We start from the raw sequence: 16,649 nt of genomic DNA, 5'->3' as shown, positions 1-16,649 counted from the left end.
AAATAAGGAAATATTCGGTTCATTATTGCTCAGATCGATATTTGCTGTATGCTGTACCCAGTTTGTATAAATCAATACATCTCTGAATCACGGGACAAGCCGATGTAGCATCCAGAACCATGGGGAGGGTCACATGGCGGTCCCTAGTTTTTTTGGGGCCCCAGCCAGGGCGCGGAAGACGGAGAACACCTTAGCTACCTTACCTATCCATGTTTCTTGCTTCTGTCCATCCATACGTGTCTACTCTCTACCTAATTTCGTCTACCTGTCTCTTTCACATTTGATACCATTCCAGATTTGTCACCCTCTCATTTTACGTCGGAGTGATCAAAGCATTCTTCGAGCTGGTCCGGCGTCTTTTAAGCCAGTGTGGCCGAGCATTGCGCAAATAAGCACCCTCGGCCATCCTAATTCAGTACAGAAGCATTGTCGCTTGAGATGGGCTATGGAAAAATAATGGTTATAATCGCTGACAGTACGAGTAAAGATAATGTTTGACCAATAACATAGTCCTGCTGACGCATTAATTAGAATAATTATTGTGCCGTGCCCTCCCCCTCACCTCCCACATCCCGACCTTGCGATCTTGCAATCTTGCGTCCGCCACAAAGTGGGATAACGTCCATGGAGTTTCTCTTCTGCTGGCGCTCCGTCCCATCGATCATCCTCATCCGCGTCGCCGGAATATACGAAAGTCTTAACTTCCCTCGCCAAGTCCCTGGGATCTGACTCTCAGTCTCGATCGTTTGCTCCAGCGTCGCAAATAATCAACTACTTAATGTGACATGTGTTGTGACCACGGATGAATATTCGCTCGCAATGAGCCATTCGTCTCCTGTGAAGAACGGCGGCAGTAATGTTCCTCCCGCAAGGCAAATACGTTTTGTCTCAAGCGATGGACAGCCCCAGCCGAAGCGCCGTCGAGTCAATGCGGCGTAAGCTTGCCTTCCTGACAAATGTTCTTTACGGAGCTAACCGTAGCCTTCTTGGTGGCTCCTATAGGTGTCGGACATGTCGCAAGCGGAAAATAAGATGCTCTGGTGAACAGCCAGGTGAGAAGCTGACGCCGCACTTATACTTATCGATGCTATTACTGATAACCTGTCCCCTAGTGTGTAAAACTTGCTTGGATTACAAACATGTCTGTTTAGGATATAGCGAACCTTCGACTCATGTTCGGACGCATTCAGAAAATGCCTTACAAACATCTAGCCTCACCCCTCTGCCTTCTGCTAGCGCGCGAACGAATCCTCGAACGGTCAAGAGTCAAAGTCCAGATGGTGCTTCACAGTATAAGCAACCCGCAGGCGGTGGCCTTGACCGGAACGCCGATCATACAAGCTCTCAGGATGCCCTTGTGTCGAGAGAAACACCTTCGAGCAATATCCGTGAGTCGGAGCAGCATACAACCGGAGCAAGTCCGGAAAGCAGTACGTTCTATTAGAGAAACCCGATCACAATTAGTATTGCTGGCTGCGTTGACTCACACTATTTCCAAAAGGTCGGACCTCCCTAAGCTCAAGCCATCGCACCCACGTTCCTTACTTTAGATATTTTGGGCCGACAGCCATTGTTCCCGGCTTCAAACAGATGGTTAGTACTTTCGTCTGGCTTTTTGCTACGGGAGTTTCCCACTTACTTATTTTGCCTGCAGGTAGTACAGGTGCGCGGGTCTCGCAAAAGCAATACTTCGTTGTCTTCAGGTATGCTTCCAATCCATTTCGTGCTTATGACCTCCTATGGCTAGTGTTTTCGCTTGCTTCTGACGGTTCGAGCGATATTACAGAGTCCCTTTCGCCTCTTCGCAGTCCAAAGTCTGCAAACGTGGGGGTCGGTCATATAGATTCGCTGATGGATAACCGTGAGTTCCGAGACGCGAACACCATTCCGTTCTATGACCGAGACGATACTTTACCTGTCAGCAACCTCGTCATGCACCTTTGCGACCTGTTCTTCGTTCATCTGGGCTGCAGTTTCCCATTCTTACAGCGAGATCGGTTTCTTCGTGGCCTAAAGGATAAGAAAGTTGATACCATGCTCGTTGACGCAGTCTGCGCTTTGGCTGCGAGATTTTCGCCACACCCACTATTGGGTCCTCCTCAGGCGCCGTCTATCGATGGCTCAGAGTTTCAGACTGACGTGAAGAACTCAGACCGTGGTCAAGCATTTGCCCATAGGGCAATGGGCGCCTTGGTCGACTCGCTTTCATGCCCCACGCTTTCTGTTGTTCAAGCCTGTCTTTTGCTGGCCTACGAACAATTCGGATCGAATCATGACAGTGGTCTCTGGATGTATCTAGGTATTGCCATTCGAATGGCTCAGGATCTTGGAATGCAGAAGCTGCAGGGACTGCAACACAGCTATGGGCGGAGGGGCGTGACTCCAAGTGCAGTTGTGTCTGGACGGGCAGGACAGCTACGGGAGGAAGAATATGATCAATGCGATGGTGCTCAAGTTCCTTTAAGCCCCAGCGCCGAGATGAAGCATAGTGAGGACCATCGCGCCTGGGAGCGGGAAAAAGTCGACACGTTTTGGAGTATTTTCTTCCTGGATCGTGTAATCTCCTCTGGTACTGGGAGGCCAGTCACGCTACGCGACGAGGAAATAGAGTTATGTTTCCCGCTACAGTCGGAATCGAAACTATCGAACGGCTGGCCTGCACCGTTCCCACCACTCATTCGCATAATACACCTTTACGGAAGAGTCACGGATCTGATCAATGGTATTCAGGATGCAAACCATGTCACAACAGAGACATTGAAGAGACTTGCCGGGATGGAAAGTGATTTGACAGGTAGGCGGTCATCTTTCTGTTCCTCCCCAATCATCTGGTCCCTTCGTAGACTTACATATTTTTTTCCAGGCATCTACCAGCGATTGTCACCCAGGCTGCATTTTAATGCGGCCAATTTCCAGGCCTACGTGAAAGCGAAAGAAGGAACAAATTTCATACTTCTCCATTTTGTAAGAAGATTTCCAACATCCACATTATTTCGGCTCTTGACCTAACATACATGAAGTGGTTTCACACCCTCATCGTCCTTCTCCACCAACCGACTCTCCTGAATTCGTTTGGCGGTACAATACAGCATCTCTACCCAAACAGCAGAGAATTGTCGATGTCCTCAGCCAAGACAATAGCCGACATTCTATCTTTCTCTGAGCTTGTCGATGGGAAGAGCTTTATCGGCAATCCATTCACGAGTCAGCCAATGTACATCGCTGCTTGCGCTTTTCTCATGGAGAGCGCATATTATTCGTCTCCCCCTTCGAGATCGGGTTCCCCTCCGTGTCAACCGCTTCTCAATGACCAGTCTAGTGGTTTCGTGATGCCAAACATGGACTCTTCTTCGGAACGGAAGTCGAGCGCCAAGCATATACTTCTCGCTTCCGCTGCCCGAGAAAACTATCAGCGGTGCTACAAAGCCCTCAAGGCTCTTGAGACATATTGGGAGGGTACTAGGTATATTCTAACCGTTCTCGATCAGAAGGCTAAGGGTATCGTTGATCCATTACTCTATACTGAAGAGGAGATGGAAAATGCAACTGAGACATTTCCACTCCCGCCCTCCGCTGCTTCGACCTACCGACAAGCAAAGTCACCATTGAGTGCCACTGTTGAGCCAAAAAAGGCGGCAAGTGCTGGAAATTCCTCTGCACAAGGGGGCAGAATATCACCGAAAATTGACCCGGGGCAAGGTATAACAATCATGACATATTGGCACTTCACAAAATGCGACAGCTAACGTATTTATCCTAGCCATTGGATGGGCTCTTACTGGAGCCACCAACTCTTCTCAACCGAACCTCAGCTTGTTATACCAGATGCCAGCTTCCCAAGCCGATTATGACTCGAATAGACCTACTTATTCTTCCCAGTATAGTCACAGCTACGCCAATCTGCCGGCGCAAGGTTCGAGCTCGTATCGGCAGTCAGTGGAAACGACGCGGGCTTCAGACGGGGCACGATCTTCATCAATCTCTAGTGGACCCGCGAAATACGGTTCGCTTGTCCCTCCTGGACGGGTTGCTGCTTCCGATGCCAATCTCCTACTGGGCCTAAATACATCATATTCTAACCGAACCGATAACACATCGAATACTCAACCAGCTTACACCCAGGGCCTCACCTCTTCGCCCTCGTCTCAACTGCAATCTCAAACCTCTCACTACAGTTACACTATGGCGCCTGCACAGAGCGAACGGCATGCAGGTAGCAGCCATATAAATCCACAATCGACAGATCTACAATCCAACATGGGCTCGACTTTCGGTGGGGTCTTTATAGAAAGCCAGGATGTCGATGTGAATGCTCTCCAACAACAAGAGCACTTTCCATTCCCCTTCAATGGTGAAATTCTGCCTTACCTTGAATATCTACCGCAAGATGTCCTCCATTACTTTGAGGAACAACAAAATTACCCTCTGATGAGCGCAGACGAAAATCATACCCGACCTTCGGAATGAATTCATGTCATTTTTGTTGCATACATCTGATGACTGTATGAATATACGACCGGTATTTTGTCACTTCAGTCATGATTGAATGAAGGAAAGCCACTTCTAACGTCTTGGCATTGCATATGCATTCTAATCAAGCGTAATCTGCTATTCACTTCGTTCTGCATTAATCTTATGCTTCGATTCAGCGAGCAAGCATCTATGAAGATAGTCACAAAACTAACCCTCGTCATGCATTGTAACTATCTGATCTGGCAATCTATATTACCCTTGCGACAGCATACTGATCCCATTCTGTATCTATATTCTGAATTCAAAGTCCTATTCCAAGTTGAGCCCATTGGTCAATTTCGATAGATGCGATTATCACGAGGTTATAGTGAGCGCTGAGCATGCAGACGGCCTTACTGGTTACGGGTAGATGCTCAACTGCCATTCCTATTCGTTTGGAAATTCTCAGATCGAATACCGAGTAGATGCCCCTGTCAGATAATAATTAAAGGCCTATGGAGCTTTAATCTATCGAACGAAACCTTGCGCCAAGCAGTGCTGATCTAGGAGGTTGACCAGCCACTAAGGTAGAGTAGACCGCCATCTCTCCATGCATGGTTGCCCTGCACAACCAGAGGATGAAAACACCAGCAACAACTCATCAGGTGGTTGCTGTAAGGACGACTGTTTCTTCATCAAAAGAGATGCTCAATTTATTCCATCTACTCTATCTTCAAGAGAACAGTTATGCATCTCCATCTTCAAACTTTTTTTGTTGATGATTTGCATGTTTAGCAGCGTTGTTTACTTATAGATACCTCCGTCTGATAAGTCGCATTCCCCATCATTAGTGTCGACCAACAGCACACGCATTCTTGATTAGAGGCTACTCTCGATACTCTTTCCTTGCGCATTCCATGTCTTTATTATGGAGGATATATCCGACGCCCCTCATTTGACCGAATTTGCCAATTTCATTGCAAACGAACCGCTTTTCGGCTCAAGCCCTTCAGCCGACGGACTAGCCCGCGTCAACGGGACAAGAGCGGCTTCCCACGAAGATTCACCAGATCGCGAGGAAGAAACACGACTGAGTGACGATGCTCATATGTCTGTTCAGGACTGCGGGTACAACTCCTCGGAATCCTCAACGCAACACTCCACGAGCGATACAGCTGGTCATGACCTGGACGATGACGACTTAGCTCTATTGGACTCGCGTGCATCCAGTCGCTCTTCAATCTCCTCAATTCCCGATTCGGTGCTGATCCACCCCCCGAGCGAGCTGAAACCTGCGATCGGCTGCGGCGCAGATGAGCGAATCCGCCACTCCTGGATCAATCAAGATAACTCCGGTCATGGCAGAATGGAGGCACAGTTCAAGTCCATACAAACAATCAGGCAACGGGAGGCTGCGTTCCGGAAGCCCAGTTCTGTGCGCGCAATGCAGATGCATACGGAGGATGAGGATGATGACGAGTTCCTGACTCCGCCCAAGCGGAGGGGCGGACATCGGATGTCGGATATTTCAATTCGTTCGGCGGGGTCGTCTCCGCTTAAGAGATCACCTTATTACTCGCCTACGGGGTCCGCGGGGAGACCGAAAGTTAAGAAGGAGTATCCGCTTGTTTTGCTTCACTGCACCTTGCTTCCTCCTTCGCTGCCTGTGCCAGGTTTGATTGGATACCCGGACCAGAAGATACTGAGAGATGTGCTGCCTCCGGAGTACTGGAGGAGATGGAAGTTGCTGGAGGAGAAGGTTGGTTCCAGTGTGATTCGTGACCGGGGTGTGCTCATCTCTCACCCGGAGGATATGTATGATCTGCTTGAGGAACGATTGCTGGAAAGTCTGGAACTCCAGCGTCCGCGGCTCCATCATGGCCACTTTTTGGGACATGAGGACACGGAATCGGAGAAGGGTGACCAGTCGGTTACAGAGGACAGTGCTACTGATGATGAGCAAGGAGAAGAGTGCCCTGATTGTGGAGGACGACTCCCAAGGCACGATTCGAGTAGGAAGTGGGAGATCAAGGTTTTCGCCGCGAACGGGCTGATGAGAGCTGGTGCCTGGGCTGCAGCCTGGAAGGAGATGGAAAAGGTGGATGTCGAAGTCGGCCTTTGGCTGCCGTCTGAGATTAGGCGGGAGTTGGAAAAGCGACTTTTGGACAATGATCGCCCTAGCACTGATCTTAGGCTACAGGTGCCGCAACTCAGGGAGCCCGCCACCAGCATCAGCACAGAGCTGTACGATCAATCGTCGCGGACGAATACACCCACCCCATTGATTCATGAACCAAGTTTATTTGTTCCTGAGGAGCCTGCTCGTCCGTCATCTCCAGCCTCAATTACAACGCCAGCGAAGGCTCCAGCCATGCCACCCCCAACGTATTCTCCGAGGTCAGTCGAAGAAATCGACCTGCAGACGCTGCTCATCAACTACATCCGGGTACTGGCTAGTGACCGTCGCAACGTGACAATTGTCCTTTTGAGTGTGCTGGCGGTATACCTTGCCGTTGGTGTCAAACCTCAAACCTCCTCTTCGCATCTTCGACCATTTCCTGGGGATATGTTTGAATCCATGCCTGTGCTCTCACCTACCGTTTCACTGGAGCAACATTCGACTCCGAGCTGGACGGAACAGCCGAGCCTTTCGACTGTACTCTCTTCAACGGCAGCAGAACCTGCCATGACTGTTGAAAGTTCCATTCTTCAAAAAGAAACCGTGAGGGAAGAGCCCAGCTCAAAAACTCTCGAGGTTATTCCTTCAGCGGCTTCTGAATCTGCTACTGTATCGTCCTCCAGCACTGCTGCTCCCACGCCTCAGAGTTCTGCTCCAGTATCTTCCACAAGAGCATCTTCCAAGAGTGTTTTTGCTAATTCGAAAAGTTCGGAAGCTCGATTGCAGAGGGTAGAAACGTCTCCTGCAAATCTAGATCTGGTGATTGAGCGATGTGAACCCACGTGTCCTGCGATGATAGAGACAATCGCGCCAACGGAATTGGCGACCGACTTCTGAGATGATAACTGATTGAATGATTTTAAAAAATAATTTGACAAGATACTGATGATGGTACGACATGATGGTTTCGATTTACTGCGACGCTTATGGGATCTATGTGGAGTTTGTTCCTTGATTTGTTCATCATTTCCCCCATTCAGAGCGTGCATTCAATGTTTGTTTGTTTGAGGTTGTATTGGCACATTGACCACAGGTTGTCAATCGTTTGTCTGTTATATTATATTCACCATGTTAGAGTCAATGAAATGAATATGATTCCATGAATAATTTCTTTTATGACTAGCGTAACTACAATAAAAGAGATGGTTATAGTATTTTTTATATTACTCTTTCTATTCTCTTAGTAAACTTAAAAAGAAACTACAATCTTAATTAGACCAAAGTTTCCCTAACCCTATCGTCTAAGAAATGAAAGAAAAAAGTAGAGAACCCCCTTGATAAGAGTATCCTTTTTTAACTACTCTTAATTATTAACTTTGACTTTCTTAACTAACTCCACATTATCTATAACTTTATATATCTCTTAGAAATTATTGGTAAAAAGATAGTAAAGCTTAGGGTTGTCCTTATTTCTATTAAAGGAAGAGAATAAGAATAAGCTTAATCTAAAGTTTGCGGAGGCTTGTAGGGGCTGTGAGTGGGGATGATCTTGTCTCTTAGGTGTCTGTTGTATTCATTTTGCCGTCTAGAGTGTGATTATGAATATGATTCAATTGAGATTCAGTATGCTATGGTTAGAGCTAGTACTGAACAGATGCTGTGAAAAGTTGGTTGCTACGCACCAGCAGCGGCCACCAACTCCCCAAACCGAGTCCCAGGGGCCCCTTTCAGGGCCGCCGGATTCCCAACCTCCACCACCTCCCCGCGATCCATCACCACCACCCGGTCGAAGTCCATGATCATTTCCAGCCGATGACTCACCGCGATGATCGTGTAGTGTCCGAACTCCGCTCGGATGATCTCCTGCATCATCCGCTCGATTTCCCGGTCCACGCTGGAGCTGACTTCGTCGAGGAGGAGGACCCCCCCTTGATCTTGGTTGTCGGACCCCTCCTCAGGGGAGGAGGAAGACGTTGAAGAACGCAGGCGGATTATAGCACGGAGCACCGCCCGCCCCAGCGAGAAGAGCTGCCTCTGCCCGGCACTCAAGGTCCCCGCCGTGACCGGTGCATCCAGCCCCTCCGCCCGTTCCTGGACGAACCCCCACAGCCGGACCGCTTCGAGGACCCGCTGGCACTCCGCCGGGGTCGCGGTATTGGTTGGGTCGAGGTTCGCGCGAAAGGACGAGCCGTCGGGCAGGAAGACGGGGTCCTGGGGGACGGCGATGAGGCGTTGGCGGAGGGTCGCGCGGTGGATGCGGTGCAGCGGGATGTTGTCGATCAAGACCGGAGGTTCCGGGTCATGGTTGTTGTCGGTTGAGGGCAGCGGATCGAGGAGTTTCAGCAGGAGAGCGAGGAAGCTGGATTTGCCGCTGCCGGTGCGGCCGCAGATGGCGACCTTTTCCCCCGGGTGGATGGTTAGAGTGATGTTCTTGAGGGCTAGGGGCGGCTTGGTGGGGCCAGAGATGACGGAGTTAGAGTCGGCTTCAGATACGGTGGTGGATTTGTACCGGGCGGATACACCGCGCAACTCGATCAGCCCACGATCCGGCCAGTTCGGGTCTGGGACGATGTCCTCCTCTCCGGGACCGTCGCGGTCCTCCGGCGTGACAGTCTCGTTGAAGGTTTTCAATCTCGCGATCGCGCCGATGGAGGTCTCCAGTCTGGTGTAGTAAATCACGATCCCGGAGAGGCTCTCGCCAAAGGTCATCAGCGAGTACAGTGATGCACCGGCGAAGGCCGAGTTCGAATGCAGCCAAACGGCCAGCGTCGTCAGGACCGCCGCGATGGCCATCACGACGAGGTTGAGGACCAGGTTCAGCCACTCCTGGATCATGAGGAGGAGATACGCCGCGCGCTGGCTGGAGTCCACCAGACGGGCGTTCTTGTGTATGTCGTCCGGGATGAAGCCAAAGGCGCGCAGCGTGGCGATCCCCTTGAGCGTGTCGAGGAAATGTGTGTAGAGCGGACTCTTGGCCTCCAGGTCGAGCAATCGCAGCTGCCGCGACGTGCGGAGGTAGTATTTCTGCACGAAGTAGAGCAAGGCGCCCAAAATCGGGTAGCTGATGGCCAGGTAGACGGACGAGGTGAGCATCACAACTGCTTGGCCGATCGACTGAAATACGCAAAAGAGGGTGTTGAGGGTAGCCTCGGGGAGTTCGGTGTCGATGAGGTTGAGATCCTGGGAGAAGAGATTCGTGACCACCCCGGTGTCGGTATCCGTGAAGAAGGAGAGTGGTGCACGAATCAGGGTGTGTAAGGCTTGCTGGTGGAGATTGGCGCCGGCTTTCTTCACAGAGACGATGAAGAGCGTTATTCCCAGGAGGAGGAGGGCGATGATGGCGCAGATCTGCAGGAGGGCATAGATGCCCGCGTAGTAGGAGCTGGAGTGCGCAGGATGGACGGACTCGGTGGCGTCACTCCAGTATGTGAGCCCTGCATTTATCAAGTTAATTAATGAAATCGATTGAAGATAATTGGCAGCGGAGACGCACAGATGGTTGGGTAATTGGTGAACAGACCCCAGAGGGCCGCAAACAACAGACTACAAGCCGCCACAAACCATCCCATGCTTTTGATATACAGCTTGTAGACGGTGGCGTCCCCGACCTGCCGGGCTGCGGCCACCGCTGGGGCAATCGGGGTGGATGATTGCGTGCTGTTAACAATAATCGCAGGTTCGAGTTTCTTGCCAGCCCCAGTCTGGCCCTCGTGTTCGGGACAAGGACCAGGCTCATCGTCAGCAGTAGTATCATCGCCCTCCTGCTTTAGTCCCACCTCCAGACGCTGAACATAACCCGCACGGGTCGACAAATGGGCAAAGGTGCCCTGCTCTGCAACACTGCCGTTTTCGAGCGCGATGATGTAGTCCGCAGTCGGGAGATGCCTGACGCTATGCGTGCACAGAACCACCGTCGACCCCCGTCGTCGCAGGAGACCATCCGGTCCGAAGACCTGCCGGAAGACTTGCTCCTCGGTGTCAGCGTCCAACCCGCTGAACACATCGTCCAGGATCAAAAAGTCTGAAGGTAGATATAGTGCTCGCGCAAGAGACAGACGCTGCTTCTGCCCGCCCGACAACGCTACACCATCCGACCCGATATTCGTCTGGTCTCCCTGGGAGAGGGCGGCGAGGTCGAAGCGCAGGGAAGTGGCTTCAATGACCTGGTCATACCGCTCGCGGTCAAAGGGGGTGAATCCGACGATATTCTCTCTGATCGTACCGTTCCAGAGAAAGGCGGTTTGTTCGCAGAAACCGACGTGGCGCGGGGAAGTGCTCGTCACGACGCTGCCTTGGCTGAAGGGAATTTCGCCTAGAAGGGCCTTGCAGAATGTTGATTTGCCTGAGCCGACGGGACCGATGACCATCGTCAGGGACGAGGCGGGGATCTGAGTGTTGATATTGTTCAGGACGAACTTGTCTGCTTTCCATCCGAAGTTTGCGTCTCGGATGACAATGCAATCCGTAGCTTTCTCGTTAACCTGTGTTGAACTCTTCTCCATACCGCAACTCTGGGCTTCGACCAGGGGCTGCCGATAGTCCTGGCGAGGCTCCAATTCCAAAAATGCCTGAATCCGACCCAAGCAGGCCAGGCCCGAAACGAACTCTGGGATAGACTGGAAAAGCTGTGACAGCGGCTGAGTCAATAGAGTCAGGAACGAAAGACTGGTAAACATGGTCGAAGCATCCAGCGTCTTCTGGGTGAAAGCGAAGGTCAGCGGAGGGCTGATCAACTGAGGTATGAATGCGAAGACGGCGGCGATGATCATGATCCTGCGGTATCGGGCGCCAGCAGCGAGTTCGTCGACACGCAGCTGCTGCACGTACTCGGCCACAGGACCAGCGAGACCGGATATCTTGAGTGATTTCATGCTGGCGATGACGGTGGCTGTGAGCCCGACCCGTTTCTGGACCCCGAACATCCAGGAGCGCTGCGAGTCACCGGTGAAGTTTACCAGGATCCCTAAGCCAACGAAGCAAACTACTACCACGCCCATGGGGGCAACAAACACGACCCCGAGTTGCCGATAGAGCATCCAGGCGGCGAGGCCTGCCTGGATCATGCTCGCCCATGTCTCGTGCACGAAGCGGAGACCCATTCTGATGCGCTCCATGTCGATGCTCATGAGTGTCAGCGCAGCGCTATCATCGCCTGATCCCAGCCGGACTCTTGTGGCGGCTTTAAACGTCTCAGTAACTAGTATGGAGCGGACCATCGTCCGCAGTCGGTGGTGGCAGTACCTAGCGATCGTGTGAGTCGCTGAAATATGCCGTAATAGCACGGTATGCGTACCAGTACAAGGCATACGAGATTCCAATCCCCGAGTAGATGAGTATGACAGCGCCGATTAGCCCATATCCCGCATTTGGATCTGGCTCCGAATGAGACAGATACGTGATGAGACTCTCGATGAAGAGAGGTTGGCAGATGTAGAACGCAATCAAAGCCGCCCTCGGAGGGATAGGCAGGAGTAGCTGCACCCACAATGTACGTACTAGCACCTTCAGGAGGCCGAATTTATCTCCCTTCAGCTTGGCGTAGTCTATTTTCTTCGCGAATTCCTCATGCAGGGCTTGTGCGTCGAAGGTGCTGTCGAGGGGGTAGAGGCTTTCGATTGTGAAGGTACGTCTATATCCAGCCACGAAGAGCTTGTTCAGCCAGAAGAAGACGCCTAGCGAAAATATTCCGCTCGTCTCCTCGGGGCTGTGTTTCGTTGCATCCCAGGCCACCCATCTTGCTTTTTGGCAGGCCTCTAGTAACAAGATGGCGGTCTTCAGCCCGACCGATGCACAGAATATACTGCTGTAAACGATCTCGGAACCGTGGTCCGAGTCTGACGACAGGAACAGAGTTCTTGCTCGGGCGATATCGAGGAGAAGGGTGAGAAACAAGTAGCTGTTAAGCAGCATCGATGGTCTAGGGCTGCGGCTGTGATCCACCACACTTACCGTCAGCATGAAAAGGGCCGATATAAGCTGCAGGGTGGAGGAAGCGATCAACATGCGGCTAATGTGGAAGGACCCGACCGCTGCTAGTATAAGGAGTGCAAGTTCCAAGCCAGCATAAATTATGATGGCACCCTAAGCAGTCAGCCAGTGGGCAGAAGCCGTGTAATAGAGGAGGGCATACATACTGTTTTGATGAACTGCAAGACAGGCGCATTCACCACAACGGGCTTGCGTATCTGTGCCAGAGTCCGCCATAGCGATGAGGGAATAAACAAAACGGAGGGAATAATCGAGAAAAAGAGACTCTCAAATTGAAGGTTGAAATCAAACTGTTCCTGGTTGAGATGGAGCAGGTTGCCCTCCCCATTAGTGAAGGGCATTTTTGAAACAGCGATTCCCGCTCCTCCGAGTCTCTCCTCTCTGGGGCAAAAAGAGGGAAGGAAGAGTTTCAGATGGGAAAAGCTGACAGTGAAGTTGCATGATAAGTGCAGTCATTAGTGCAGGCGCTATTATGGGCTCCAACAGGGCGTAGTTCATTAAGAGTTAATCTACTATTTCCATTACCCTGGTCTACTTGTACTGGGCGTAGATTCTAGTGATGAGGAGAAAACAGGGGGACGAGAAGAGTATACTTAAAGACTATATAAAGGTATAAAGGAACAACAGTAGACCAGAATTTTCTGAACCTGTATTCTCTCTAACCAACTTCAATCATTGATATAGATCGAAACTCGTTAAACCATGGTGCCTGGAGCTCCCCGCAGCCATGTCTCGACCTGTCATGCTTAATATAGTCTAGGTACTAGGTAGTCGATAGGTCTGATGTCAACGTTATTGGCCACGGAAAGGAACGGCTATTTATCTGTAAAGCGGCGCAGTCACGCCAGAATAAGAACAAGTCGGCTAGTCCTACTGGAATCTGTATCACTCATTGCTTTTGCTGTAGCTTACTTCTATCCTTCTGCCGTGGGCCCTTATTTAGTAAGCTTATCTGTAACTGCTTCAGAAACTTGAACCTCTCTCGTGTAAATCGAGTTTATGGTTTCTTTCCGGAATGCTAATACTCTGTTTTGGTAAGAATGCGGGATAGCCCTATACACTGCTTAGTCATTGAGTTACCGCCGTCGGTCGGAACCGCAAAAGTATCCATAGGATGACTCGCCATCACAACAACTCTAGTCAAGCACAACTCTTTCCCACTGTCTACACTTCCCTCAAAAAGCCTTTTAACACTCGACTTATAATTAGCACTCAAAATGGGAGGAAAGAAAGCTGCCGGGGAAAACTCCAAGAAAGCAGCCGGACAGGCTCGTGTATGTCTCTCAACCCAACCCCGCCCCCGCCTTTTTTTCTGCCATCGCCACGAGCATGTTTTCTGTATCAGGTTAAGGAGGGAGTCTTGAGACTGACGATCCACGATATGCATATAGAAAGCCGAAGCCGCCGCAAACAAGAAGGCAGCCGAAGACGCCAAGCGAGCCGCCGAGGAGGAGAAGGAGTGGCAAAAGGGCTCAAAGAGCAATTCGAAGAAGTGAGCGACATCGCGGTGTCTATTGTTCATATCGATAGATAAGTATCGGCTTGCTAACGTTATCTGCAAAATATAGGGAAGACGCCGAAGCCAAGAAAGCCGAAGCCGCTCGCAAGAAGGCCGAGCGAGAGGCCCTCCTCGCCGCCGAAGAAGCATCGCAACCCTCCAAGCCCAAGGGTGCCGGCGCCAAGCAAGCACAGAAGAAGACTCGCGGTCTGGATCTGTCACAGCTGGACGATGAGCCCGCCAGCCGCAAGGGCGCTGCCCTCAACGCCACGGGTATCGATAATGCGCTGGATGCGCTGTCCCTGACCGGCAAGGATTCGTCGAAGATCGACCGTCACCCCGAGCGCCGGTACAAAGCGGCGTATGCGGCGTATGAGGCGCGCCGGTTGCCAGAGATCGAAAAGGAGAACCCCGGGTTGCGGAGGAATCAGCGCGTGGAGCTCTGCAAGAAGGAGTTCGACAAGAGCGAGGAGAACCCGTTCAACCAGGTGCATGTGGCCTTTGACGCTAGTCGGGAAGAGATTGCTGCTGCTAAGGAGGCTGAGAGAAGGAAGGTGGAGGCGAGACTGGCTAGTAAATAAGCTGGTCATCTTTTTGTCTGGTCTCTTAACTTCTCAACCCTTCCTTCCGCTGTTGCGGCTCGTTGCCGAACATCGTTGAGCAGGATGCGCATATCTCCAGGATGCAGCGCTCGGCTTTCACCACCTATACCCGGGCCGCGTACCCCAAAATGGATAGATCATGGATATACCGTGACGATGATTGTGGAAGTGGCTTGAGCTTGGACTGCAAATAGCAGAATTCCATGATATTTGGCGAGTCATGTCTTGAAATAGAGCGTCTTGCATACAATGTATCTCGATCATTATATCATCAGATAGAACTCATGGCTTGACTTGATGAAAACAAAAATGCGAGAGATAGCTTGTTCACACAGGACTTTGCATATTCGTGTAATTTCTTTGGGAAAGCTGAAGTTGCTGTCCCGCAGACATGTCATAATGGTATCTCGTGGTAATCTAAATAACCAATACAGGATAGGTAGAAGGGGAGAAACGATAGATCACAGCATCTTTATCCCATCACTGCTCGCACATCCCATACATACAGGTTCTCATCCCACCCTACGCTCGCACACCATCCTTCACTGCCAAAAAGACACCAATCAACACCTGTGACAAACTCGGTATGCCGATTCATACGCCCCAACTCCATGCCCATTACCGGGCCGCCGGGACCACCGCGCATAGGGTCGGTATCCCCCATAGGGCCCGCAGTGGTCTGATCGCTCCATGCGCGACAGGTCATATCGTAGCTACCGCTAAGTAGTATATTGGAAAGGTGTGGCGACCAGGACAGTTTCCGGACCGCGTATTCGTGTCCCGTCATGACCGCCTGAGGCCCCTGCTGTGGGGCACGTATGTCGAAAGTCCGGATGGTGCGGTCGACCCCTGCGGTCGCTAAGATGGACGGTCGGTATTTGTTCCAGTCATGGGTGAGAGCTTCGGCTGGAGCGCATGCGGCAGGAGGAACACCGGCTTTACCGGGAATGGGCGATGCCGGTGCGGCATGGATGGGAATCTGGAGGGTGAGGTGGTTGGATGCGGAGGCGGGCGTGCGAAGATCGAAGATGCGGACGTATGAGTCGGACGTGACGCAGGAGAGTATATCGGGGGAATGGGGCGAAAAGGCCGCCGAGTAGGTGCAGCTATGTGTGGGGAGGGTGAATAGAGAATGCGGCCGATGCGGCGACCAGACGCGGACGGTGCCGTCCCAGCTGCTCGAGCAGAATGTGTCCTTGGCTACGAGATTCCAGTGGACACTGAAGACCTCGCGATTATGTTCTTTCCAGTTCTGGATGGGGAAGTCTTCCAAATTGCAGTCGAAGAGCTTAATACTGCCATCGCCGGAGGCTGTGAGGACTTGATTCTCGTGGATTTCCGACCAGGCGAGGTCGTATAGAGAATCCTGCGTAGTAAACCTGGTGGCTTTGTCAATATAGGTTCCGGTTGCTTGCGAACAAGTCAACAATGAGACACACCATTTGGCGGGTACGATGCCATTCGGCGTCAGCTCTAGAATGAACAGCCGGCCATTTCCTACCAGCCCAAAATTGGCCGACGCGGCGACAGCCAACCGGTTGTCGAAGAACGGGGAGTACTTGACCGCACAGCCGTTGTAGCCCTCGGTGCGGAAATGAAGCATAGTGGGAAAAGAAGGGTATAGTATTTGAAAATAAGAATTAAAATAACCCGAAGAAAAGACCGGTCATGAGGGTATCATTATGATTGCAGCAGAATACTGAGAGGGATGAAGTTGAAGATTGCGGGGAGAATCGCATGCGAGGAACCGAGGTCTGATGGGAAACTAATTTAGTGAGGAACAAGGCAGATCCCACCATCGTCATTGCTCGATGTTTTAGTCGCCGCTGCAAAAACAGCTTCAGGACCAGAAGTTATCGCTTAATGTACGCCAATAAACACATATTTGTTTCAAATGACCGTCTGTTTGTTGTTCTCACTGTTCGTCCTCATTGTCGATGTCACTCTGACGACAATGACTCCGAATCGGCAGAAGCTTCACATACTGATC

At 51.3% G+C, this 16,649-nt stretch overlaps 5 protein-coding genes across 5 annotated transcripts; 3 read left to right on the top strand and 2 right to left on the bottom strand.

Annotated features, from left to right (window-relative positions):
* Window positions 1-856: 856 nt before the first annotated feature.
* ALT_7750 (fungal specific transcription factor domain-containing protein) lies at window positions 857-4,467 on the top strand (the record flags this gene model as incomplete). Its single annotated transcript, XM_089600318.1, has 8 exons — window positions 857-935; window positions 1,191-1,430; window positions 1,502-1,593; window positions 1,655-1,703; window positions 1,748-2,794; window positions 2,864-2,964; window positions 3,021-3,699; window positions 3,761-4,467. The coding sequence occupies 8 exons, from the start codon at window positions 857-859 to the stop codon at window positions 4,465-4,467; spliced, it is 2,994 nt and encodes a 997-aa protein (XP_089455211.1).
* Window positions 4,468-5,380: 913 nt separating this feature from the next.
* ALT_7749 (uncharacterized protein) lies at window positions 5,381-7,468 on the top strand (the record flags this gene model as incomplete). Its single annotated transcript, XM_033560920.2, has 1 exon — window positions 5,381-7,468. The coding sequence occupies one exon, from the start codon at window positions 5,381-5,383 to the stop codon at window positions 7,466-7,468; it is 2,088 nt and encodes a 695-aa protein (XP_033416811.2).
* Window positions 7,469-8,245: 777 nt separating this feature from the next.
* On the bottom strand, window positions 8,246-12,900 carry ALT_7748 (uncharacterized protein; the record flags this gene model as incomplete). Its single annotated transcript, XM_033560919.2, has 4 exons — window positions 8,246-10,005; window positions 10,065-11,812; window positions 11,865-12,652; window positions 12,706-12,900. The coding sequence occupies 4 exons, from the start codon at window positions 12,898-12,900 to the stop codon at window positions 8,246-8,248; spliced, it is 4,491 nt and encodes a 1,496-aa protein (XP_033416810.2).
* Window positions 12,901-13,776: 876 nt separating this feature from the next.
* On the top strand, window positions 13,777-14,638 carry ALT_7747 (DUF1014 domain protein; the record flags this gene model as incomplete). Its single annotated transcript, XM_033560918.2, has 3 exons — window positions 13,777-13,833; window positions 13,951-14,051; window positions 14,128-14,638. 3 exons carry the CDS (start codon window positions 13,777-13,779, stop codon window positions 14,636-14,638), a joined length of 669 nt encoding a protein of 222 aa, XP_033416809.2.
* Window positions 14,639-15,131: 493 nt separating this feature from the next.
* Window positions 15,132-16,262, bottom strand: pex7 (putative peroxisome biosynthesis protein (Peroxine-7); the record flags this gene model as incomplete). The annotated part of the gene is made up of 1 exon (XM_089600317.1): window positions 15,132-16,262. The coding sequence occupies one exon, from the start codon at window positions 16,260-16,262 to the stop codon at window positions 15,132-15,134; it is 1,131 nt and encodes a 376-aa protein (XP_089455210.1).
* Window positions 16,263-16,649: the final 387 nt, after the last annotated feature.

The sequence above is a fragment of the Aspergillus lentulus genome (genome assembly GCF_001445615.1).
Source record: "Aspergillus lentulus DNA, contig: Alt16, strain: IFM 54703, whole genome shotgun sequence".
NCBI lineage: Eukaryota > Fungi > Ascomycota > Eurotiomycetes > Eurotiales > Aspergillaceae > Aspergillus > Aspergillus lentulus.
The sequence above is the reverse complement of the archived record's forward strand: the minus strand, read 5'-3'. Positions and strand labels throughout refer to the sequence as shown.